At 48.5% G+C, this 25,733-nt stretch overlaps 2 protein-coding genes across 3 annotated transcripts in view; both read left to right on the plus strand.

The window, feature by feature from the left end:
• Window positions 1–25,733, plus strand: part of LOC135896031 (zinc finger protein 658B-like) — a 181,353-nt gene that overhangs the window by 122,136 nt on the left and 33,484 nt on the right. The window contains exon 4 of the mRNA XM_070524622.1: window positions 1,202–1,408. Coding sequence (XP_070380723.1) covers window positions 1,216–1,408 — 193 coding nt within the window. The 5' untranslated portion in view covers window positions 1,202–1,215. The remainder of the gene's footprint in view (window positions 1–1,201; window positions 1,409–25,733) is intronic.
• The window catches only part of LOC135896027 (zinc finger protein 658B-like), a 200,821-nt gene that overhangs the window by 25,654 nt on the left and 149,434 nt on the right, over window positions 1–25,733 (plus strand). The gene's annotated exons all lie outside the window — the stretch shown is intronic.

Raw genomic sequence — 25,733 nt, forward strand, 5'->3', positions numbered from 1 at the left:
GCGGTGTGTAGTGATGTAATTTTAGCATCCTTGATTATGAGTCCGCATTGTATGCACTGTGGTTGTCAGCTCAAAAAGGCCAGACTTCAAGTGGCCCTTTAATGCGAAAGTGGGGGAAAATTGGGTGGGGGAAGAGGTGACTGGCAACTGTGTCATGAACTCTAGAATTAGAAGATGAGAGATGTGGCAGACTTCATGGAAATAAATTGCCTCTGAGTTATGAATACCTTCTTCTGGAAGCGAAATAACAAAGTGGGCCTAGAAAAGTCGTAATGGGGACACAAGAAGTAACATAGATTTGATACTTTTTGCTGGCCCTAGCATAGTGCAAGTTGTAGAAGTGTGAGGTCGGGTAAATAGTAGTGATCGTAGGTTAGAGAGGTCTAGGATTGTTCTCAATTTGAAAAGAGAAAGGACAAATTAGTTGGGAGGGAGCAGGCCAGCAAACCTAGACACAGTCGGGGTAAAAGTAGATGACAAGACGGGGGTAATTGGAGATCACTGGGAGAGGCTGCTCATTGAACAGTGGCACATAATAAGTACCACATACCCAGTGACCCAACTTGGCATGAAAGCAGTTTGTTAAATAGCAGCACATGCCCATTCTTACATGCTCAGCGACCGAAGTTGGGCCGGCAGTTAGTTTTGAACCCAGTTCCCAGGGACAGCACAGCGATCAAATGCTCTACCCATTTGATCATAGATTGCACACAAACGATAACATTTTGAAAACTTCCGATACATATAGACGCGTCCTGCGCTGAGCGATAACACTTTGTAGACGGTAAAAGCGCTCACCCGTAAATGATAAACGAGGTCATGTGTCGGTATCATCTGGCACAAGAGATGGGGTGACAGGAGATCCTACAGTTGACATTAAATAGGCTGATTGCAATGAGCTTAGGATGGTGCAATAACTTCTGATTAGGTGGACTACACGAATAGCTTTAAAATGCATGAGATGAAAAATTGTCTCGAGTATGTTCCGCTGTCATAAGCCTTTCACAAAAGGAGGTTGCCCTGCTTTCGAGTATCCAGTGTGGATCGTCCTTTGTAGCCCTTTAGGAATACTGAACCGGAAGGGCTATTTTGTGTTCCTCGGGTATGCATGGTGAAGTGCTCCTGTATTTATTCTGTATTTATTTACCTCTTGTTCTTGATGCTGTAACATGACTGCAATTGCCTCACTTATTTTCTGCAGGCCTCACAAATGCAATGAGTGTAGCTGAAAGCATCACTGCCAAAATGGCATGCCATGCCCCTTCAAAGATCGGTGGTCAGGTCGAGGTTGGCATGCAGTGCAGCTTGTCTCTTGCTGACAAGTCTGTTGGGTGCTCGTTCAAACCAGGGAGCGAGTCTAGGAGCGTGCAGACTATGGAAGCTGTGGAGCAGTTAAGCTCCACCTCAGGTGGGCAATGACCGGCACTTTCTTTACATTTGCCTGCTTATACGAGTGTGGTAAATGACCAAGTCTGCCTAGCTTGGCACGACTTGCTCAAGTGTTTGTGATGTTCTGTCGCTGAGAATAAATTAGCAGGTATTGTATTGTTGCCTGCATAGTGATTGAGGCAAAACGCAAGAATACTGCCCTACTGAGCACATTGAACTACCTTAGATGGCAGAGCTTAATCCAGAGCCCTCTTGTCCTGGTGTTGTGGCCCTTACATTGGTCCACGATAATGTTACACCCAATCAGTTTTTTAGTTATGTATAGATCGGTGTATGAGTAAGAACCTGAATATAGATAAATGGAGAATGTAAGTTGACCTCTGGATTTGATGTGAATAAAATTCAAACCTAATGCAGTCAACTATAAAACATACCTTGTTTTATCAATATGCTCATTCATTGAGCACAGGAAATGTAAGGATTCTTGTCCTGGGACAGATTTTGGTGACGACATCCCAGAGCACATCATCGGCGATGACTAAGCGGGACTACGCATGCGCAACACTGCCCTCGGGCAATGAGCAGCATGCACTGGGCTCCTGAGGTGACGCCAGCAATCGCTTCAGATGACCTGTATGCGTCTTGAGGTGAATGCTGGTTTTGGTCCTCTCCTGTCGATAGCAGCTGCGGGTTTTTTTTTCCATGTTTACAGACTGCAGTGGCCAACGGGACCTCTTTTGTACCAACAGTTTGTCCCAGCGAATACTTATTCTTCCTGAGCACTCTTGTTACAATATGCTATCCACCTTTGTTGATGCGAAAAGTGGAGCGTTTTGCCTTTGATAAATGAGGCACTAATGAGCAATTCAAATGCCTTTGCAATGAATTGTATCTGCTGTCATCAGGAGAACTCGTCCACGGTGCTCACTAGAGAATTCCATCACAGTATCTTCAATTTCACTGTCAACAAGGTAGCCGTTGCACAACAAAACTTCCAGTGAAAATCAACAGTTGCTCTCTATTTGCTATTCATGTGAACCATACGGTACACTGCCACAATCTTGCTTTGCGCTTCCACCCATGTTATCACATTGTTTTCAAATGCATTTATAAAGCCCTGACATGTTATTTTTGCACAAGTCGTGTTCGGACAAAGTTTGCACATTTGGCATGTTTGCCACAATAATGATAAAAACTATGACCATTTCTCCACTTCGACAACTGCAAACAAGAAAAATTTATTTTGTTTCACAGTATACTAACTGACAGACACAGGAAGATCGTGCTAGTCATGTTTCGACAACTGACCAAAACCCAACCTGTCCTTGGTAATTCAGGTGCGTGCAGTTGCAGCGTAAGATTAGCAGAATGGTTTACAACTTGTTTAATAACAGAAAGTCGAATTCAAATATGTTTTTTTTTTTTCACAGCATAATAATGATACAATCGCCGACTGATTTTTTTGGACACCCTATTTTCTGGGCTAGCGGGAATACTTTAACTTTGCAATATTATTGTCAATTTGCTCCATATAGTTATGTATAATAATAACGAAAATTTTGAATGTTTCGAAGTGTTCACGTTTAATTTTTCAGAATTTTTCTCACAATCACAAGTTTGACACTACCGAAAAGGCAAACAACATCACTGTCATTTTGTTTTTCTGCAGCCTCAAAGCAGCATTGCACACATCTCGCATGCCAATTCAGAGCTACCATTTCAGGTGCAGCCTCAATAGGCATCGCTTGGTGCACTCTCCCACGTTCCTTTGTGCTCTCATTGCTGTCGGCACTCGTCAGTCGCATATGGCCAGTGGTACTCTTTGTATCGCCACTCATGTGCATTGTGGTTTTCTTCAGCTGCATACTGTGATGCTAGGCTTAGCCACTTCAACAACCGTGGATTCATCGCAGTTGTTAACAATGGTGCTGACACTGGCTTCATCATCTGCCGCCTTCCGACAAAGGCTTTGAAGTGAGGAAATCATAGCATAGTGACAATGGAAAAGAAGGCCACCATTATCAGGAAACATCACAGGGGCTTGTTGCAATCACACGTCTCGAGAAAATTAGAACTCTCGAAGCAGACAATATCAGTCCACATAAGCAACAAGGTGACCATTTTAGAAGCCACTGAGAAATCTTCCCGATCTCGACAGAAGAATGTCAGCCACAGTGCCCACCCAAAACTTGAAGCTATTCTAATGTGACTGAAACCTCCTCCTCCCCGGCAGTCTTTTTCTGCCACATCTCGCCGTAACCCGTCCGAATGGCGTACCCCTGATGACAGGCCGATCTGCCTCCACTGCTGTCGCATCGGCCACGTCGCTCGTCACTGCCGCAACTGATGGCCGCCACCTCCTCGGATATACACCGCTGCTCATTTTCGCCCTTTGGACATTCTGTTCCCTATACCACCCGCCATGAACCCATTGCCGCTTATGCTCCCGCACCGAACCTTCGCTACAGCCACTCTCCCTCACCTCGACGCCATCAGTCTCGTTCGCCCCAACCCCGTCGCTTCTCTCCGTCGCCTATCGCCTCCCGGATCCAGCCGGAAAACTAGGCACTGCAGCTTCTGGAGGTGAAGCTGCGTTGTCCACCCTGCCCTCTAATCCTCTGCTCACTTACACACGAACCAAAACCTTGACGTTGACGGCTATTGGCAGCACTCGTCGATGCAGGTGCGCATATTTCTATTATTTGTGCTGTATTCCGACGTCGACTGAAGAAGCTCCTCACCCCAGTGTCGGCACGCGTCCTCCGTGTTGCGGATGGCGGTACATTGCCTGTCATCGGCATGTGTACGGCACGTGTCAGCATCGCCGGCCGCCACACTACTGTCCTCTTTACCGTGATTGCTCATTGCCCCCACGACCTCATTCTCGGCCTTGATTTTCTCTCCGCACATTCTGCTCTTATTGACTACTCTTCCAGTACCCTTCACCTTGAGTTGCCGATTCTCGCAGAACCTTCTGACACACGCCAGTGCCGCCAACGGCCCACCGGCTTTATTCGCCTGCTGCCAAAATCAATAGCCTATATTGAACTCATGTCTTCCCCACCAGTCCCTAATGGTGAGTACCTCGTCACTCCTCTGCCCAACATTTCACTACAGTATGACGTTACCGTGCCTCACAGTATACTTACTATTACTGCGAACCGCACTTTCATGCCTATCTTTAACTTTGGATTGGCAAAGCAAATTCTACCGCAAGGTAGAATTGCCTTGCCAACATTGATTGTCTCGGCGACCATCACATGTCATTTTTATCGACCGATGCTTCTTGCGAGCTTAGCAAGCCCATCGTGCCAGCGTCAGCCGCCGATCCCAAGACACAGAAAATGGTTGCGACGGACCTGTCTTCTGCGCAGGCTGAAGACCTTTACCAACTATTATCGTCCTACAGAGATATTTTCGACTTCGAGAATCGCCCTTTAAACCAGACGCTCGCAGTCAAGCATAGGATTCTTAGTGGCGATGCTACTCCTATTCACCGACGACCGTATCGAGTTTCTGCGACGGAACGCCGAGTAATTCAAAGTGAAGTAAACAAAATGCTAGACAAAAACATCATTCAGCCTTCTTCGAGTCCCTGGGCGTCATCTGTAGTGTTGGTTAAGAAGAAGGATGGCACGTGGCGCTTCTGTGTAGACTACCGGCATCTGAACAACATTACTAAGAAGGACGTCTACCCGCTCCCACGTATAGACGACGCCCTTGACTGCCTCCACGGTTCCAGCTATTTCTGTTCTATTGATCTTGGTTCTGGATACTGGCAGATTGCTGTTGACGATATGGACAGAGAAAAAACGCGTTCATCACACCTGATGGTCTATACCAATTTAAAGTAATGCCGTTTGGATTATGCAATGCCCCTGCCACCTTTGAGCGTATGATGTACTCCTTGCTCCGTGGTTTCAAATGGTCCACATGTCTGTGCTACCTCGACGATGTCATCGTTTTTTCGCCCACGTTCGACACTCACCTTGAGCGTCGAACAGCTATACCTGATGTATTTCGAAAGGCGAAGCTGCACCTTAACTCGTCAAAATAATGTTTCTGCCGCCACCAAATTACTCTTCTGGGCCATCTCGTTGATGCTTCCGGAGTACACCCTGATCTCGACAAAACTCGCGCTGTCCGAGACTTTCCGGTTCCGAAGACAGCCGCTGACGTCCGAAGTTTTGTCGGGCTATGCTCGTATTTTCGTCGTTTTGTTCAAGATTTTGCGGCAATCGCTAGATCTCTTACTAATCTTTTGAAGAAAGGCGTACTATTCTCGTGGGGTACTGCAGAAGACGCCGCCTTCTCTCATCTCGTCACTCTTCTCTCTTTACCACCCATTCTCGCCCACTTCGATCCTGATGCCCCTACAGTATTACGTACAGATGCCAGCGGTCATGGCGTAGGTGCCGTCTTAGCCCAGCGTCAGCGTGGCTAGGATCGCGTTATTGTTTATGCGAGCTGCCTCCTCACACCATCGGAGCGCAACGAGAATGCCTTGCTGTAGTCTGGGTGGTTGCGAAGTTCCGTCCTTACCTCTACGGTCACCCCTTTTCCGTAGTCACTGACCATTATGCTCTCTGCTCGCTCTCATCCTCAAAAGATCCTACAGGCAGGCTTGGTCGATGGGCTTTGAGACTACAAGAATTTTTGTATTCCGTGGTCTACAAGTCTGCCGCCTGCACCAAGACTCTGACAGCTTGTCGCGTTACCCTGTTGACGACCCTGACTCCTCCAATATTACCAGTGCTGCTTGTGTATTCTCTGTGTCGCAGCTGCTTCATTTAGCCGACGGGCAACGTCGTGACGCCTACATCAGAGCACTCATCGACCGTTTTGAACACTTTCTGGCCGACGCCACTCTACGTTTCTTCGTCCTCCGCGACGGTACTGTGTACCGTCGTAACCTTCATCCGTACAGCTCTGAGTTCCCACTTCTCATACCTAAACACGTCCGCTCAACCGTTCTTGAAGAGCTCCACGACGCACCAACGGCAGGACACCTCAGCGTATCTCGAACCTGTGACCTTGTACGGCGCCGTTTTTTCTAGCGGGGCCTTGCCCGTTCTGTACGAGGTTACGTCGTCGCTTGTGAACTTTGCCAACGACGCAAGAAGCCTTTCCAGCCCCCCGCTGGTTACCTGCAGCCGCTCGACATCCCTGCTGAGCCCTTCCATCGGGTGGGCTTAGACCTTCTCGGCCCATTTCCGGACTCTATATCAGGAAACAAGTGGGTTGCCGTTGCGGCGGACTACGTGACCCGCTACGTAACCCGCGCTCTTCCGACTAATGCGCAACTGATGTTGCGGACTTCCTACAGCATGATATCATTTTGATTCATGGTGCTCCGCGTCAATTGCTAGCAGACCGTGGCCGTACGTTCTTAGCCAAAGTCATTGACGACATCATGCGTGCCTGCTCAATGCAGCATAATTTTACCACCTCCTACCACCCTCAAACGAACGGCCTCACTGAGCGTTTGAACCGCCTCCTTACAGACATGCTATCTAAATACGTTTCAGACGACCACCGTGACTTGGACCAGGCTCTATTTTGCATTTCATTTGCGTATAACTCTGACCGTCTTGAAACTGCTGGCTTTTCACCTTTTTACCTCTTGTATGACCGTGAACCGGCGCTACAACTGGACACTGTGCTTCTGTCCATCAAAGGTTCAACTAGCGCTTATGCCCGTGATGTTATCGCCAAAGCTGACCATGCTCGCCAACTTGCACGCACCTCACAAGTCTCTCAAGGCAAACAAAAGCAACGCTATGACTTCCACCACCATGATGTCCATTATGCGCCCGGCGCCCTCGTGTTGCTTTGGTCACCATCGCGTAAAGTTCGCTTTTGTGAAAAACTGCTTTCCTGCTACACAGGCCCATATCATGTGCTGTGCCAAGTAACCGATGTCACCTACGAAATCGCTGTAGACATGCCCACTACGTCCTCCGCTGTGACAACCACTGACATTGTCCACGTCGCCTGATTCAAACCCTACAACTCTCCACGCACTGTTGATATTTAGCAGCACCGTGACGGCGCTTTTGTGCTGGGGGGTAGTATTACGATATCATCGAGCGATGCTCAAGGGACGAGCCGCCACGAGAACAACGACGAAGTGGGTCTGTGCCCTTTGCGCGGGCGAGTGTCGGCCTGGTGGTCTGGCTCCAGTGTAAATACCCTGTATGTAGCCTCTTTCATCTGCGTTTATCCACATGTAACAATATTTTGTGGCTGGCACAGCATGGCCTTAGTCGCTCTTGCACCATTGAACCTAAATTAACTAACCAGCTTTAAAATGACGCGTTTATGGTCACTGTCTATGCTATTATACCCTTCCTCGTCAATGACCATTTCTCTAAACTAATCATTAATTCCTTCTATCAGCCGGCAGTAATCAATTGTCGAATGCCGGTTTTCCACTTCCCACGTGGTCTTCCTGTCATACTTAGGCCCTGTATTCACGATAAAGAGTTTATGTTGCTTACAAAGATCTAGCATTGACTTCCCATTGTTGTTAGTATAGCCATATAGATGCCTAATACGTGTACTGACAGGCCTTCAGAGCGTTTTCGAATGTGCCAATGGTGGTTTGAGCCCTTAAGGGCAGTGAATTACATGCGTTTATTTTTTCCAACTGGCCGATTTTTCTGAGGTTTTGGCGGCCCCTAGGGAGTTCGGAAAATAGGACATGGACTGTGCAATTGACCAAGATGTTGCTTCAAATGGTCCATGGGGCGAACGAGGGGCGGAAGGAGGACAAGAACAGAAAGGACCTATGCATTGAGCAAAGAATGGGAAAGGAAGTGTGCTTCCGCCGTTTTGAAGGAGCTTGAGCTCAAAAAACAATGTTGGTTGATTCCAAGATACAGGTGTCCCTCATCCAAGCCAAAATAAACTTTTTGAAGCAGTGAAACACAACACTGAGGCATCATGCGCGGGCTGAGAGTATGTTATGACAATGGAGGTTGACTTACGAGCATTTGAATATCTAAATTGTGACAAAATTCGGGCCTCATACCACTGAGCTTGCTATCAATTGATACAAATAGCTCATATTCGAAAATATTTTCTTCTGTATGCATCTCCTTTTCATTAGTATTTGAGAATGTCCGACTGGATTTGCAATTTTTTTTCAAAGACGTTTTATTTGCTGTGCTTCTTACTAACCTCTCCCGTCTATTCTCTTTTTGCATAGACGAGCGCACGCCAAGTTTCGCCCGTGACGCCAGCGCTCGTTTCTCCCCTGGCGGCACGGTTTCCAATCCCCCGGGGGTTTGCTTCCGCCGGTTCCCTTCGCTCGCGCTGAGCCAGAGGAGGCCAGGCTGAGCGCGCGCTGCACGCGAGAAGGTGTAGGTTTCCGTCGCCGCTTCCCTTCGCGGTCGCGCCCGTGTTCAGTTCGCGCTGCGCGCGAAACGTCTCTTGTTTGCGACGGCGCCTCTTCGGATGACCGGAAATTATTATTGTGTTGTTAACTGTCACGACAGCAGTGTAAACATGAAAAGGTTGATGCCACCAGTGAAATTATACCGATTCACAAGAAAATGGTACGAAAGAAGCAGACGACAGACATGGATTACTGCGGTGCGCTGAGCGAAGTAAACATCTGGCAAACGAAGCGAGATCGTTTATTATCACTCCTGAGTGTATGACGGTTTCTATATCTAACCCACGTGAAATTAATAATTACTCGGTACATAATCCTTTTATTCATACAAAAACTTTAATTTCAACGAGTGCTTGTCCTGTCTTCTTTCTCGTGTTTCGTTTGTGTGTGCGCTGTCTAATAATGGAAACCACGTCTGTTGTATGCGCTAGCAGTGGCCGAAGTTCACGCGTGCCGAGAAATTGAATATGTGCATGATGCATTGAACATGACCGGAGTTCATTCCCGCTTCACCATCACACCGATCGATCGGGTTACTGGACGATACACACCCGCGTCTTGGTCGCGCCGCCATTGCTGAAGCAGGAATGATTAATAATACTTTCAACTTCCGTCTCTTGAGTACTGTTAAAAAATGACTAAGCTGTCTACATTGCTGCCTCTATTCCATATTGTAGGGGACGTACTAGTTAAAGTTGTGTGCGCATGTCGTACTTGTGCTATGCAGCGATATATCTTGTTTATTTCCGCACAGTGTCGATAGAAGTCCGTTGTCGCCATCAGAGACAACACGGATTTGTAGCAAACATAATGTGAGAAACTGCAAAAATGACTTTAACTCGTAGGTGCCGTATGTATGTGCCGCATTGTATGTGCTGACGATTTTTCCGGCAGCACATACGATGTCGTTTCCAATTACCTGCTCAGCGTCCCTTACATGGTTAAGCAGACGCTGCCCTTTCGCCGCATTGCAGCCATATAAAAAAAAATCGTCAAGCGTACCAATCTTCTTAAAGGCAAATATAGCGTGTGCAGTTTGTTTCACACTAAGGGGAAAACTCCAAATGTATTGCATCGCGATGCGGCAAGCAATGGAGTCGTGCGGCGGCAGCAGCTCGAGCAGGCGCACACGCTTGAGGGGCGGTGTCGTGATCTGCGTCGTCTGCTACGGCGACGCGCGCTGGCCGCATTTTCGGGAAGCGTGGTACTGTCAGGGGCAGTGCACCAATTTCATCGGTACTGCAGGAACTGAGCTGATATTCTTTACTAAATAAACGTTGTGCGTCGCCACACTCTGATCCTTCATTGGCGCTAATGGAGTTCCACAAACTTCTTTTGACAACATGGTTCATTTGTTCTTTCGAAGGGCCGGAGTACTGAGCGTGTGCACGTATATTTCTTCACTGTGTGTACTACCGTAATGATCAGCGACAAAACGCACCAAGATGTGCGCGCAACGTGCTCAGTCTTTGTTTGACTCGAAAGGAAAACAAAGCACTCAACAATGGGAGTCGAACACAGTGAAACAAACGGGCACGAATAAATGAACGTTTTAGGTTCAGACAATGAGCTGGAAATGATTTTTCTCGATAATCATTCGCTACACCAGACAGACCCTGCCCGCCGGTGGGGAATTGGACACGTCACGCTCGGAACTTCAGTTAGTATCTCGTTATGTCCCCAGCGGCAGCGATGACAGCGCTCATCCTGGAAGGCAGTGAAGTGTAGAATGACTTGATCAGGGATGTGTTCATTCGCTGCACGTCTCAGTCACTGACGATGGTGGATCGAAGCCTATCCTCGGGCGACTGATAGAGGGGATGTTGCGCCAGCGATACTTTCAACGAGCCCCAGACATTTTAAATGATGTTGGCGCCCGGGGATTGAGGCGGCCGCTCCAAGAGAGTGACTGCGCGCTCTTCTAGCAGTTCTTGCACAGCACGAGCAGTGTGGATCGGCGTCCTATCGCGTTAGAATATATAGTCGCCTTCCAGAAACGGGTCGTCAAGAATGTATGGAATCAGTACATCGTCTATGACTGCCTTGCAGCGATGAACTTACATTCGAGCGTATCAGTGGGCGTCGCGCAACGCTTAGCAAAGAATACCGGCTCCTTTCACGCAGTAACGATGTGATCAGCGCCCTGCACCTGACAGTAGAACGTTTCTCGACAATGCGGCCAGCGTGCGCCGCCGTAGCAGACGACGCCGTTCAAGATCCCGCCCCTCGAGCATCTGCGCGAGCTGCTGCGCTTCGAGTTTTCCCCTAAATGTGAGAGAGACTGTACACTGCCCTTCGAAGGAAATGTCCACGCGCACACACGGCGCGCGGCCCGAAACGTGCCCAAACACGCGCATTGCAGGAGGCAATCAAGGCGGCGCGAACGAGAGATGGGAGAGGGGTACCACCGCTAATAGAATTTTGCTCCGTATGCGGCGCTCTCAACGCCGGCGCAGCAGCGCCGATCTCGGTGCCGTTCTTGTCTATTGCATAAACACTACTCCTTAGTATTCAAATTAGATTAAGTCGTTCTCTTTTTAAAGAAAATTTATATGCTTACTAGAGAGTGACAGCATTGGGTGATATGGTTTCAGCCCGTGTTGACATAATACATAGTTCTGCATCACTCTGGGAATCTTGCAAAAGCACTCAGGGAAAACCTGGAAAACTCAAGGAATTTGGAAATGTGAACTTGGTAGACACCATGTACAACGTCGAAATTTTTCTCTCGGCTCATGGTCCATATAGCCTCATTAGTAGCCACTATGGCTCTTTGTACGTTACTGTCACGTGCAGGCACATCCGGCACCATGCACACCACGATCTGCACCTGAGGGGACAGCTCACACAAGTCGTCTGCCTCCTTTGCCAACGGCTGGGCTAGTCCTGTCTTTTTTGTTTGGGTCGTTATTTAGCCCACCTGTGACTACGACAAGGTCCCATCCATGGGCTATTCCCGCAAGCTTTGCTTTTGCTTGCTCCATGGCAGTGCCTAATGTCACACTTGGAAATATCCCTACCGCCACTCTTTTTTCAGCTTTCACCCTCTCCACAGTTGCCTGTGAGCACCTAGCCAAGTTTGAGTCGCCGGCGATAATCATCCTTTCACTTTCTCCTATTGCCGAGGCCTCTCCCTGCTTCCCTTTGTCATGCTTTTCTGGTCGGGGTGGTGGTAAACTTTATTGAAAGTGGGAAGAGAAAAGGAGGAGGTTTCTGTGTGGTTTGGATTTGACAAGGGGCACTGACCTCTGCGTTCCTGCTTTTCATTTGTGGTCGCATCAAGATAGGTGAAGCTCTTACCAGGTACTCGCACCCTACTTTGCATACCTTCCACGTGCTTTGTTGACACTCCCTCTCGTGTCATGTTGGCAGACTGCGTTGCATTGTCGCAACCATTCTCCTTCACGATGGCGGCTTTGTGCAGCTTTTCTTCGGCGGCTTGGTCTTTCTTCCGCCACCTTCTGTCCATCACGCTCCAGCTCTTTGACCTGTTTCTCAAGCTCATCCTGGAAAGCCCCCATTTTCTTCAGCCTAGCATCGACATCACAGTGTCTGACGATTGACATGATTTCCTCCCTGTTCTCATCCGGCCCCTTGTCTACCTTGGGGGACTCCTCCCTGTAACACTGCACACTTTACCGTCTTTCTTGCCATGTGTTGCACTTCGCTTTTTCTAATACAAACACCGAAGATTTCAGGGCATGTGCCTTCTAGCAAAGTCCTATACGCACATAATCTAGATCCTTAAAATGCTGCAAAGTAGTTATCACCAATGATTTAGAAGCAATGAATGCCGCACAGACTTAAGGTACGACATGTCTTCACACGTGCTCAAACATGCTCTCACTGTCCTACCAAAGCAGTACTACCGATACCAATGCACACAGACTGCAACCACTAATAGCTAATGGTATTGCGACTTCCAAACTACTATTTAAAAGCTACAAAGGCTAACGTCCCAAAACGGTTGCGCGTGTTGAAACACGTTTTGCGAATGGATGCTGTGGCTATCGTGCAGAACTAAATATACACAAAACACACACACACACAAAAATACACAAAAAGAAAACTAGTCAATTACTATTTAAAGGCTAAAAAAATCAGGAAATCAAAAACAGAAGCAAGCTCGAAGCTTGCTTCTGTTTCCTGGCGGCAATGGTTAACCTTGTGTAATATATCCAGTCTTGGGTATATATTGTCACGTGGTGGTGATGTTGAATACACAGTAGCAATACTGTGAACGACAAAACTAACTTTTATTGGGCGAACCTGTGCCCACAAAGCAGGCTACACTTATAGCACAACGATAGCGGCGAACACGCTCGGCGTTCGTCGAAAATCTGATCAGCGGGTCAAGCGCGTCGGCTTTTATAGAGCAGTTGTCGAATGTTCCAGACTAATCGTTGGGACCCGCATGCCTTCTACAAAGTTCTGCACCATTCGTGTCAAGCGATGAAATCAGATAACACAAGGTTCGGCGACAACAAACAGCGGATAGAAGCATCGATAACTTTCCAGAAACATCAGGCGCGTCCCGCGCTGTGCGATAACATTTGTTAGGCGGCGAAACTTGTTGCCCGATAAAGACGAGTACACGTGTCAATATCCCCCTCTTAAAAAGCATCGACCCGATGCTGCAAACGAAAGTACTAAGTAAGCACTCATAGCAAAGTAAAAAGCAAAATAAGGAAAGTTCGTTAGCGTCCGTAGAATGGTTTAAGACGCACCATGTGGACCACTTCAGGTCATGCGTGACGTCGCTGTGAATGCGAAATGCCGTCTGGCACGACCTCATAGTCCAGTGCATCAATACGTCGGATGACCTTGTAGGGTCCGAAATAGCGTCGCAATAGTTTCTCACTCGGTCCTCGTCGGCGTATCGGGGTCCATACCCAAACACGGTCGCCAGGCTGGTACTCGACGAAGCGTCGTCGGCGGTTGTAGTGTCGGCTGTCGGTCCTCTGCTGGTTCTTGATTCGCAGGCGGGCGAGCTATCGGGCTTCTTCGGCGCGCTGGAGATAGGTAGCGACGTCAAGATTCTCTTCGTCCGTTACGTGCGGTAGCATGGCGTCGAGCGTCGTCGTCGGGTTCCTGCCGTTAACTAACTTGAACGGCGTGATCTGTGTTGTTTCTTGCACCGCCGTGTTGTAAGCGAATGTTACGTACAGCAGGACGGCATCCCAGGTCTTGTGTTCGACGTCGACGTACATTGCCAGCATGTCAGCGAGGGTCTTATTCAGCCGCTCCATAAGACAATTCGTCTGTGGGTGGTAAGCAGTTGTCCTCCTGTGCCTTGTCTGACTGTATTGCAGAATAGCCTAGGTGAGCTCCGCTGTAAAGGCCATTCCTCTGTCGGTGATGAGGACTTCTGTGGCGCCATGTCGCAGCAGGATGTTTTCGACAAAATTTCGCCACTTCGGCTGCGCTACCTTTCGGCAGTGCTTTTGTTTCAGCGAAGCGGGTGAGGTAGTCCGTCGCCACGACGATCCACTTATTTCCGGTTATTGATGTCGGAAAGGGTCCCAGCAAGTCCATCCCAATCTGCTGGAATGGTCGGCAAGGAGGCTCAATTGGCTGTAGTAATCCGACTGGCCTTGTTGGCGGTGTCTTGCGTCGCTGACAGTCTCGGAATATTCTGACATAACGGGTGACGTCGGCGGTCAGGCGCGGCCAATAATACCTTTCCTGTATCCTCGACAGTGTCCGAGAGAATCCAAGGTGCGCAGCGGTTGGATCGCCGTGTAGGGCGTGCAATATTTCTGGACGCAGTCCTGACGGGACAACAAGAAGGTAGTTGGCGCGCACTGGTGAGAAGTTCTTCTTTACGAGTAGGTTGTTTTGAAGCGAGAACGAAGATAATCCTCGCTTAAATGCCTTAGGGACAACGTCGGTGTGCCCTTCCAAATACTCGATGAGGTTTTTCAACTCCGGGTCTGCTCGCTGCTGTTCAGCGAAGTCTTCTGCGCTTAAAATGCCGAGGAAGGCGTCGTCATCTTCCTCATCTTGCGGCGGCGAGTCAATGGGGGCGCGTGATAGGCAATCGGCATCAGAGTGTTTTCGTCCGGACTTATAGGTTACAGTGATATCATATTCTTGCAGTCTTAGGCTCCACCGCGCCAGCCGTCCTGAAGGATCCGTTAAATTCGCTAGCCAACACAAAGCGTGATGGTCGCTGATGACTTTGAATGTCCTGCCATATAGGTACAGGCGAAATTTCGCTGTAGCCCAAACGATGGCGAGGCATTCCTTTTCGGTTGTAGAATAATTGCCTTCCGTTTTGACAACGACCGGCTAGCGTAAGCTATCATGTGTTCATTACCATCTTTTCTCTGGACTAGCACGGCACCGAGGCCTAGGCTACTGGCGTCAGTGTGGATTTCGGTATCGGCATGCTCGTTGAAGTGCGCAAGTACGGGCGGCGACTGCATGCGTCGTTTGAGTTCTTGAAATGCGTCGGCCTGCGGCGTTTCCCACTTGAACTCGACGTCAGATTTAGTTAGCTGTGTCAGCGGCTCAGCGATACGTGAAAAGTCCTTGACAAATCGCCTGTAGTAGGCACACATGCCAAGAAATCTACGCACTCCCTTCTTGTCGATGGGCTGCGGGAACTTTGCCATGGCAGCGGTCTTCTGTGGGTCGGGGCGAACTCCAGACTTGCTGATGATGTGGCCTAGGAATAGAGGCTCATCGTAAGCGAAGCGGCACTTTTCTGGCTTCAGAGTAAGCCCTGATGCCTTGATGGCCTCTAGTACTGTCGCAAGCCGCCTAAGGTGATCGTCGAAATTTTCGGCGAAGACGACGACGTCATCCAAGTAAACAAGACAGGTCTGCCACTTCAATCCTGCTAACACCGTGTCCATGACGCGCTGGAATGTTGCAGGCGCCGAGCAGAGTCCGAATGGCATGACCTTGAATTCGTAGAGGCCGTCTGGCGTGATGAAGGCGTTTTCGCGATCTCTCTCGTCGACTTCTATTTGGCAGTAGCCAGACTTGAGATCCATCGACGAGAAGTATTTTGCATTGCAGAGCCGATCTAATGCGTCATCTATCCGTGGTAGGGGGTATACATCCTTCTTTGTGATTTTGTTCAGTCGACGATAATCGACGCAGAAACGTAAGGTGCCGTCCTTTTTCTTCACCAAGACAACAGGGGATGCCCACGGGCTTTTCGACGGCTGGATGATGTCGTCGTGCAGCATCTCGTCGACTTGTTGTTTTATAGCTTCACGTTCTCGCGGCGAAACTCGGTAAGGGCTCTGGTGGAGTGGTCGAGCGCTTTCCTCGGTTATTATGCGATGCTTGGCGACTGGTTTTTGTCGAATCCTCGAAGACGTCGAAAAGCAGCCTTTGCATCGTTGAAGCAGACTTTTTAGCTGCTGTTGCTTAATCACGGAGAGACTTGGGTTAATGTCGTAGTCTGGTTCGGGAACCATGGTCGTCGGGGTAGATGCGGCAGAATCCGAGAGGACAAACGCAATACTGGTTTCCAGAATTTCTTTGATGTGTGCGATCGTCGTGCCCTTGTTGATGTGCTTGAACTGCTGGCTGAAGTTCGTCAGCAACACTTCAGTTTTTCCTCCATGCAGTCGAGCGATCCCTCTTGCGACGCAAATTTCACGGTCTAGCGGTAGACGTTGGTCACCCTCGATGACACCTTCTACGTAGGAAGGCGATTTGGTGCCTACGGAAATGACAATGCTGGAGCGGGGCGGGATGCTGACTTGACTTTCGAGCACATTAAGGCACGGTGACAACTAGAGCTCTCCGGTGGTATCGCTCGATCTTCCGACAGCGTTATGGACTTCGACTTCAGGTCAGTGATTGCGCCGTGTTGGTTCAGGAAGTCCATGCCGAGAATGACGTCTCGCGAACACTGTTGCAGGATAACGAAGGTGGCAGGGTAAGTCCGGTCATGAACGGTAATTCTTGCCGTGCAGATTCCAGTTGGCGTAATGAGGTGTCCTCCAGCGGTCCGAATTTGGGGACCCTCCCATGCAGTCTTAACCTTCTTTAACTGGGCGGCGATGTGTCCACTCATTACAGAGTAATCGGCCCCTGTGTCGACTAAGGCACTGACTGCGTGGCCGTCTAGAAGTACGTCGAGGTCGGTGGTTCTTTGCCTGGCGTTGCAGTTGGGTCTTGGCGTCGGATCATGGCTGCGTCGTGTTGAACTGAAGCTGGAACTTTGCGTCGTCAAGTCGTCTTTCGTCGGTGTAGTCTTGGCTTCGCGACTTCTTCGGGACGGCGGCGTGTCGTCATTAGGTCGTCGAGATGGTTTCTTCGTCGTGTTCGTTGATGGCGGAGGATCTTCGTCAGTTCGACGAACAGCAACCGCACCTCCATCGGTTGCTGCTTTTAGTTTTCCAGATGTGGGCTCGCAGAGCGGCCCCGGGCTGGGCCGGTGCATGGTCGGCGCTGCGGCGTCAGGTAGCGGCCTGGTGACAGCGAACGGGACGGTCGTCGAGGGTACCATTGAGTAGCGGCAAGGTAGTCGGCGATGACACATGGGCGCTCTCCAAGCTTTGGACGCGGCGCGTTGACGGCGAACCCTCTCAGTTCCATGTCGCGGTATGGGCATTGACGATACACATGGCCGGCTTCTCCGCAGTGATAGCAGAGCGGCCGGTAGTCGGGGGCTCGCCAAATGTCTGTCTTTCTCGGGTAGCTGCGCTGGGCGACGGGTGGGCGTGATGGCGGCGGCGGCGGTGGTCAGCGGAATTGCGGCGTTGCAGGGCCCTGGCGCGGTCGTGGAAGGGGACCTTGACGGCGGGCGATGGCGGCGTAGGTCATCGCTTCTGGTTGGGGCTGCGATAATTGTGGTTGTAACTCGGGAACTCCGAGCGATCGCTGAACTTCTTCTTTCACGATGTCGGCGATCGAAGCCACTTGGGACTGCGACCAAGGCAAGACCTTGCGCAGTTCCTCGCGCACAATGGCCCTGATGGTCGCCTGAAGGTCGCCGGAATCCAGTCCTTGGATGGCGTACTGCGGCGTGAGCCCCTGGTGGGTATATTGCCGGGTGCGCATCTCCAGAGTTTTCTCGATCGTCGATGTCTCTGCAGAAAACTCAGCTACGGTCTTCGGCGGGTGACGAATAAGTCCTGCGAAAAGTTCTTGCTTGACGCCCCGCATCAGGAAGCGGACTTTTTTGTCCTCTGACGTTTCAGGGTCGGCGTGCCCGAAAAGACGGGCCATCTCCTCCGTGAAGATCGCGATCGTCTCGTTTGGCAGCTGCACTCTGGTTTCTAGTAGTGCTTGGGATCGCTCTTTTCGTACGACGCTTGTAAACATTTGTAAGAAGCCGCTTCGGAACAGGTCCCATGTCGTTAAAGTGTGTAGTATAGTGTCGCCCCCTGTCAGATCTGTGTGTCATCGTACGTGTATGGTTTGTAGTTGTTTAGCTAGATGGCGCACCCCCCTTCTGTCATGTCAAGAACATTGGACCAATCGGGAGGTGTCATCTGGCGTGTGATCCCTTTATAAGCAATAAACAGCCGCCGGTCGGCGGAGTCTTCGTTCCGGTTTTCAACGGGAGCAGTTCGCTCCGCGTCTCCTTCACTGCGCCGGCGTTAGCCGCGTGTTCGCTGGTCGGGGCCCCCCGCTTGCCTGCCGCTGCCGACACAACAAAGTGGCTTCTCGATTCTCGAACCAGGTCCTGGCGGCGTCTTCCAGTGCGAAATAGACATGCCGCAGCTTGTCGTTGCTGTCCCAATTGTTAAACGTAGTGACCCTCTCATACGTCTCGAGCCAGGTTTCTGGGTCCTCGAATGTTGGTCCGCGGAACGTCGGAGGTCCCTGGGCTGCTTCAGCATGATGGGGGACGCTGGGGCTGCCATTGGGGTTGCCTTGTCCACAATCTTTTTGGTCTTCTCAGGTAGAAGTCCGTGCCCCGGGGGCAGTCCTTGCAGTCGGCGGCTAGCACGCTGGTCTTGGGCGACGTTGGTTTTGTCGTCGGGCTTCAGGCTTGGATCGCGGCTTTGCGGGGGCGTTCGGTACATGAACGCACAAGCACCTCCACCAGATGTCACGTGGTGGTGACGTTGAATACGCAGTAGCAAGACTGTGAACGACAAAACTAACTTTTATTGGGCGAATCTGTGCCCACAAAACAGGCTACACTTATAGCACAACAATAGCGGCGAACACGCTCGGCGATCGTCGAAAATCTGATCGGCGGGTCAAGCGCGTCGGCTTTTATAGAGCAGTCATCGAATGTTCCAGACTAATCGTTAGGACCCGCATGCCTTCTACAAAGTTCTACACCATTCGTGTCAAGCGATGAAATCAGATAACACAAGGTTCGGCGACAACAAACAGCGGATAGAAGCATCGATAACTTTCCAGAAACATCGGGCGCGTCCCGCGCTGTGCGATAACATTTGTTAGGCGGCAAAACTTGTCGCCCGATAAAGACAAGTACACGTGTCAATATATATTAGGTTATAGTGGGAACGTACTGCTGGCGTATGCAGAATAGAATTTTTCTAATCCTGTGACGTCCCCAGGTTGGGCTCTGAGGTGGGCGGCGGGCATTCCTGCTGAACACATTAATCATATATGTCGCTTCAAATTTCCCCACACTCTCTGATCGCTCCCTGAAGAGGGGGCGCACCGATGAAACCTTCAACTTTCTGATGAAACCAAAAGAAATATTTCCCAAATACCATGTAATACATGGTCAACACGAAACCAAGACAGTCCGTACAATATTCCCATTTGTGGTTGCAAAATGTCTGACAGAAGCAATCGTCTCTGGTTACAAAGTAACTAAGATGGGAAGCGGCGACCTTCTTCTGGAAGTACGTGACAAGCTTCAATACAGCAAACTGACTAAACTTGTTCCATTTGGTGACATTCCTGTCTCTGTGGGCCCCCACCGCTCAATGAACACTGTGTGTGGTGTCATTTCCGATGACAACCTCCTTGAACTCGATGAAAGCGAGCTGTTTTATGGATGGCAAGACCAAAATGTTGTAAAGGTGCAACGAATTAAGTTAAGACGCGATGACAAGGAAATCCCAAGAAAGCATGTAATAATAACCTTCGGAATAAGTGAACTGCATGATTCGATAGAGACCGGATATTGTAAACTTCGGGTACGACCATACATCCCCAATCCGCGCTGATGCTTCAAGTGTCAGCGTTTCGGGCATGGATCTCAGAGCTGCCGAGGGCGTGCTACTTGTGCAAAATGTTCATCTAAAGACCACACATCAGATAACTGTTCTTCCGCAACCCACTGCACTAACTGTGACGGAGACCACCCCGCATATTCGCGATCGTGCCCGTCATGGAAGAAAGAAAAAGAAATAATCGAACTGAAGGTCAAACTAAATAGTTCTTTTCCAGAAGCGCGCAAGCGTTTTTCTGTCCACCACCAATCAAATCTGTCCAGTGATGTGACGCGCCGGGGGGCAGTGCCACATCCTCTGGCGGCCGCGCAAGTCACACGGAGTGTGACGGCGGTTACGTTATCAGTCCCCCTGGCGGGAGCAGCCACTGCTCTTCTGCCCCCTACCACGAAGGGCCAGCAGACCTCCAAGCCTGCCAGTCCCAGGGCCACTGCTCGTGCAGACAGGCCCGAAAAAAATCCTGAGAGTGCTCGCTGAGCGGGCATCATCCAGCGCCTCTGAAGAGGCGATGGATGTGACAAAAACTTCTTTGACATCTCAGATGCCGAAGAAACGGCGTTGCTCCCTGGAGCGCGCCAACAAAAAGGAAATACCCCGCATCAAGGGGCCTGGAAAGGTCCCTTGAGCCAACCTAATATCTCTTGACACACACCATAAAACACTTTCAATATGGCCACACAGGTAATGCATTGGAATGTGAGAGGTCTAATACACAATCTTGATGACATTAAGGAACTCCTTCGCAAGTTTAATCCAAGGGTGCTGGGTGTGCAAGAGACACACCTCAATCCTTCACATACTGACTTTCTGAAACAATATGCCATTTACCGCAAAGATTGCAGTGACGCTCTCGCCTCGTCAGGCGATGTTGCTATTATAGTTGATAAGGGTATCGCCTACCAACATTTACATTTGCAAACACCCCTTGAGGCAGTGGCAATCAGAGCCGTGCTATTTGATAAGTTAGTAACAGTTAGCGCTCTGTACCTCCCTCCATGCCATCAACTTTCCACAACAGAATTCCAGAGTTTTATCGCAGAACTCGCCGAACCTTACATTGTAGTAGGTGATTTAAATGCACATAACACCTTCTGGGGAGATTCTCGTTGTGATACGAGAGCGCGCTTATTAGAAAAGTTCCTTTAATCCTCCAATGCATGCTTACTAAACAAAAGAGAACCCACATTCCACAGCGTGGCGAACAAAACATTCTCATCCATTGACTTTATTTTTTTATTTTATTGAACATACCTTACAGGCCCCTTTACAGGGCATTGAGTAAGGGGGGTAAAAAGAAAGTACAAAGTAACTTGTCGGTGTACAACGTTGGCTCAAATTTGCAGGTTAACATAAAGGAGAGGAGTCGATGATAATGTGGTATGGCGGCAAGTACAAGGTCGGGCGGGAAAAAGGATAACACGAAGAGAGAAGAAAAAAGAAATATTGGCTGGCATTATACATATGAAAAAACTGGATACAAGAACTAAAAAGTATACCGATAACAATGACAACAGTAACAAGAAAAGAAACTACAAACAAAGATATACTGACAAATATGCGGAATCTAGGCGCATGAGCAGTTGGCAGGGTTTAAAATACGCACAATGGTAGGGCATGATAAAAACGCAGGAACTAATGGCGTGCACAGTAAAAAATCTATCAATATAAGGAATGCAGTCGGGCACAAAGTGGGATACTGAAGAAAAAAAAAACACATGCAGTGGTACAAAAAAATGACGGATGTCTTTGGTCTTAAAGCTGTTAACATAACAAATAAATAAATACATGGGTAGTATACAGAACATGGCACCGGAAGTAAAATAAAACTGGAAATACTAGTGGCGAGTTTTTATTGCGAAAAGAAAGAGTGCAGGAGTTGACGGAAATGATCGTGGTCTGGTTCGGATGCAATGTTGTCTGGAAGATCATTCCACAAACGTATGGCGCGTGGAAGAGCAGATGCGTTGAAGGTGTGAGTTGACCCATATAATCGCGTGAAACTTAAGTGATTATGCAACCGACGTGATGTGATGGAAGGAGCATCAAGGTGAAATGGGAATGGTCTGTTGCTGCATGCGTATTTGTGAAAAAGGCATAAAAGGGCAATGTCGCGACGAGCACTAAGGGGTTCAAGTGAAAGATTGAGCTTAATTTGCGTTATGCTGTTATGGTTGTCATAATTGCGTGAAATGAAATGGGCAGCCCTATTCTGAACTGCTTCAAGCATGTTAATTAAATAATTTTGGTAGGGGGACCAGATAGATGCGGCGTATTCAAGCTGTGGGCGAACGAAGGTCTGATAAGCTAGATGACGAATGTGAGTGGGACAGTTATGTAAATTTCGACGTAAATATCCTAAAGTTTTTGAAGCTTTTGCGCTTATGGTGGTAATATGGTGAGACCAGGAGAGGTTGGGTGTGAAATGAATACCAAGGTACTTATAAGATGATGCCTGCGACAGTTGGTAGTTGTTAATGGTGTAGTAGTAGTTGGAAATGTTTTGCTTGCGTGTGAAGGAGATTATTTTGCATTTTTCTGTATTCAGCGACATAAGCCATTTTTTACACCAGTTGTTAATGCGGTAAAGGTCGTTTTGCAGCGTTAAGTGGTCATCGGCACAGGTTATTGGACGATATATGATGCAATCGTCAGCGAAGATTCGCATGCAGGAAGAAATGTTTTCTGGCAAGTCGTTTATGTAGATTAAAAACAATAGGGGGCCGAGAACGCACCCCTGTGGTACGCCCGAAGTTACGTGAGAAAGGGAGGATTGGAAATTGTTAATAACCGTGAACTGCTGGCGGAGTGAAAGGAAGTTGCGGAGCCAAGATAAGGTTAGCGAGTCTAATCGAAGGGCAGATAATTTAGAAATCAGACGGCAATGGGCGACCCGGTCAAAGGCTTTCGAGAAATCGAGAAAAATACAGTCAGTCTGGAGGTTATTGTTCATGTTGAAGTGTAGTTCTGTACTTAATTCTAGAAGCTGGGTTTCGCAAGAGAAGCCTTTCCTGAATCCGTGTTGGTTGTTAAAAAAGAAATTGTTAGATTCTAAGTGTCGGTAAATATGAGAAGCGATTATGTGTTCGAGAAGTTTACAGCAGATGCAAGTTAAAGAAATTGGACGGTAGCTTTCGGGAGTATGTTTATCACCGGCTTTGAACACAGGCACTATTTTACCAATTTTCCAATCGGAGGGAAGTTGACCTGTCGCTAAAGATTGCCTGAAAAGGTGGTATAAAATGTTAGCAGAAACGGAGACAGTGTTCTTAAGAATTTTAGAGTTAATATTGTCAATTCCGGCTGAAGTGGATAATTTAAGGTTTTTAATTAGAAGTACTATGCCCTCTGCAGTCATTTCGATCGGTTCCATATATGGGAAATCAAAATCGGGTACGTATGGAACGTCAAAGTGGTCTTCCCGGGTGAAAACGGATGAAAAGAATGTGTTAAATGCCGAGGTGCAATGACTGTCTGAAAGTGGAACATGATTGTCGTCTAGCAAAGATATCTGTTGCGGATCGTGTTCGGGGGATACAAGTTTCCAAAACTTCTTTGAGTTAGATTTCAGAAGGGAAGGTAAATCACTAGAAAAATATTTATGCTTAGCAGATTCTACTGCGGAACAGTAAGTTATCATAAAATCTTGGTATGCCTTCCACGCGGAAGGCGTGCAATGTCGTTTAGCTGTGCGGTATAAACGTTTCTTTTTGTTTCTAAGTTTCCGGAGGGATTTTGTAAACCAGGGGTTTGATTTATCATTTTTGACTGTTATTAGCGGGACGTACTGATTTGCTAGCGCACACAATTTGTCTCGGTAAAGTACCCAGTTGTCTTCGATGGGACGACTTTCGAAGGATGGTAGGAATGTGTCAGTGTAGAAGGTTTCGAGTTCGGCGTTGATTTTGCTGTAGTTGGCTTTACTGTAGTCGCGAATTTTTTTGCTGTCGGTGCCGGAGAATGGTGGCGGAATGATAAGGGAAACTTGAAGGAGCTTGTGATCACTAAAACCATCTATGTGTACTAGGGCACCTACTCTTTCAGGAGCCGTCGTAAGGATTAGGTCGAGGATATTTGAACCGCGTGTGGGTTGTTTCACTATTTGAAATAAGTTAAAATCTAAAGTTAGGTAGATAAATTCTGTGGACATGCGGCAGGGGGAAGATAATCGGTTCCAGTCTATTGTAGGAAAATTAAAGTCACCGAAAATGTAAATGGCGTCGGTGCGACATATCTGGACAGCCTCAGTGATGCTACTGCGCAGTTCGTTCACAAATGAATGGCTACAGTCAGGAGGTCGGTAACAATTGCCGATGAGCAGAGTGGAAAACTTGGTTTTGCAGGCTACCCAGATAATTTCTATGTTAGAGTGTGCATTGATTACGTATGACTGTAGAGTATTTTTTATTGCGAGAAGAACACCTCCGCCTCGCCTATTTTTACGGTCATTTCGGTATATGTTAAAATTGTTACGATCAGGCAGAATTTCGCTATCGGTGATGTCAGGGTATAGCCACGTTTCGGTAAGGGCAAGTATGTCGCAGTCACAGTCGTCAAGGAAAGAACAGACCAAATCGCGTTTCGGTAGTAGGCTGCGGATATTACAAGATGATATCGATAATGAGCAAGTGGCTTGATATGACTCAGCTTTATTCAGATCTTGCATGCACGTGTTAAACTTTAGCTATCTGCTAGCTAGAACAACTGAGTCAGTGTTGATATCATATATGTAGGTGTTTTTGTTTATATGCAGACGGTCGACTGATACTTTGAAAGGCTTGTTTTGGGCTTTGGCAAAGCCCACTAATTTTCGCCTTGCTTGTCGTGTCGCTGGTGAAAAATCTTCGCTGATGGAAAAGGTCGTTCCTTTTAATTTTCGTGCCGAAGACAAAATCTGCTGCTTGTCTTTGAAGAAGGTTAGTTTTGCGATAATTGGTCTGTTCTTTCCTTCGGTGAACTTGCCGAGCCTGTGAACACGCTCAAATTGTGAACTAGTAGTCGTTATTTCTAATCGTTGAGAGCAAAAGCTTATTATTTTTTCCTCGGCCTTGGCCCATTCTTCATCCACATTATCCTCAATTCCAAAAAAGAGAAGATTTGATCGTCGCTGCCTGTTTTCGGCATCATCGCAACGAGACGTAATTTCTGCCAACTGATGTGAAACCTTGCGCAAGCCGTCGTCAGCAGAACCTTCGGTGTTGCGCTGCAATGCAATTGTTGCCTCGAGGGCAGCGACTTTAGCGTTAAGTAACTTGATCTGATTTTTAGCCGTTTCTTGCTCGTCACTTACTTTTTTCAGATGAGCCAACATTGTGGTATGATCAGCTACTAGTTTGTCGATGCTTTTTAGGGCCGAAGCAAAGGCATCAGCTTCCGCTTTACTCATGGGGCCCGGGTTCGATTCAACATCGCCCGACAGCATAAGCAATATGTTTAGGACGTCAGAACACAGGTTGTACGGAATACACAACAATCGCCTCAATTCATCGTAAAACTCTGGTGGGCACGACACCGCAATAAGACAGGAATTACTGCACTTGGTAGAGGAGGCACCCCTCATATAACTAACCTGTAACAGCAGTGGACGTAAGTCACCCATCCCAGATGCGGCGCCGTACCCAAAGCAGGCGGATGATGGCTGGCGATTATATGTACAGCAGCTGAAGCCACGTGTCGATGTCGAAGTTCCATGTTGCCAGATTGAAGCGCCGATTTCATCCAAGTTTGGTCTCAGAAGGGTTGCAGTAGGCCAGGGAAGAGGCAGGCGATCAGGGTCGGTCAGCTCGCAGGATCCGGGGACCCAGGAGCAAACGGCC

The sequence above is a fragment of the Dermacentor albipictus genome, chromosome 8, assembly GCF_038994185.2.
Source record: "Dermacentor albipictus isolate Rhodes 1998 colony chromosome 8, USDA_Dalb.pri_finalv2, whole genome shotgun sequence".
Classification (NCBI taxonomy): Eukaryota; Metazoa; Arthropoda; class Arachnida; order Ixodida; family Ixodidae; genus Dermacentor; species Dermacentor albipictus.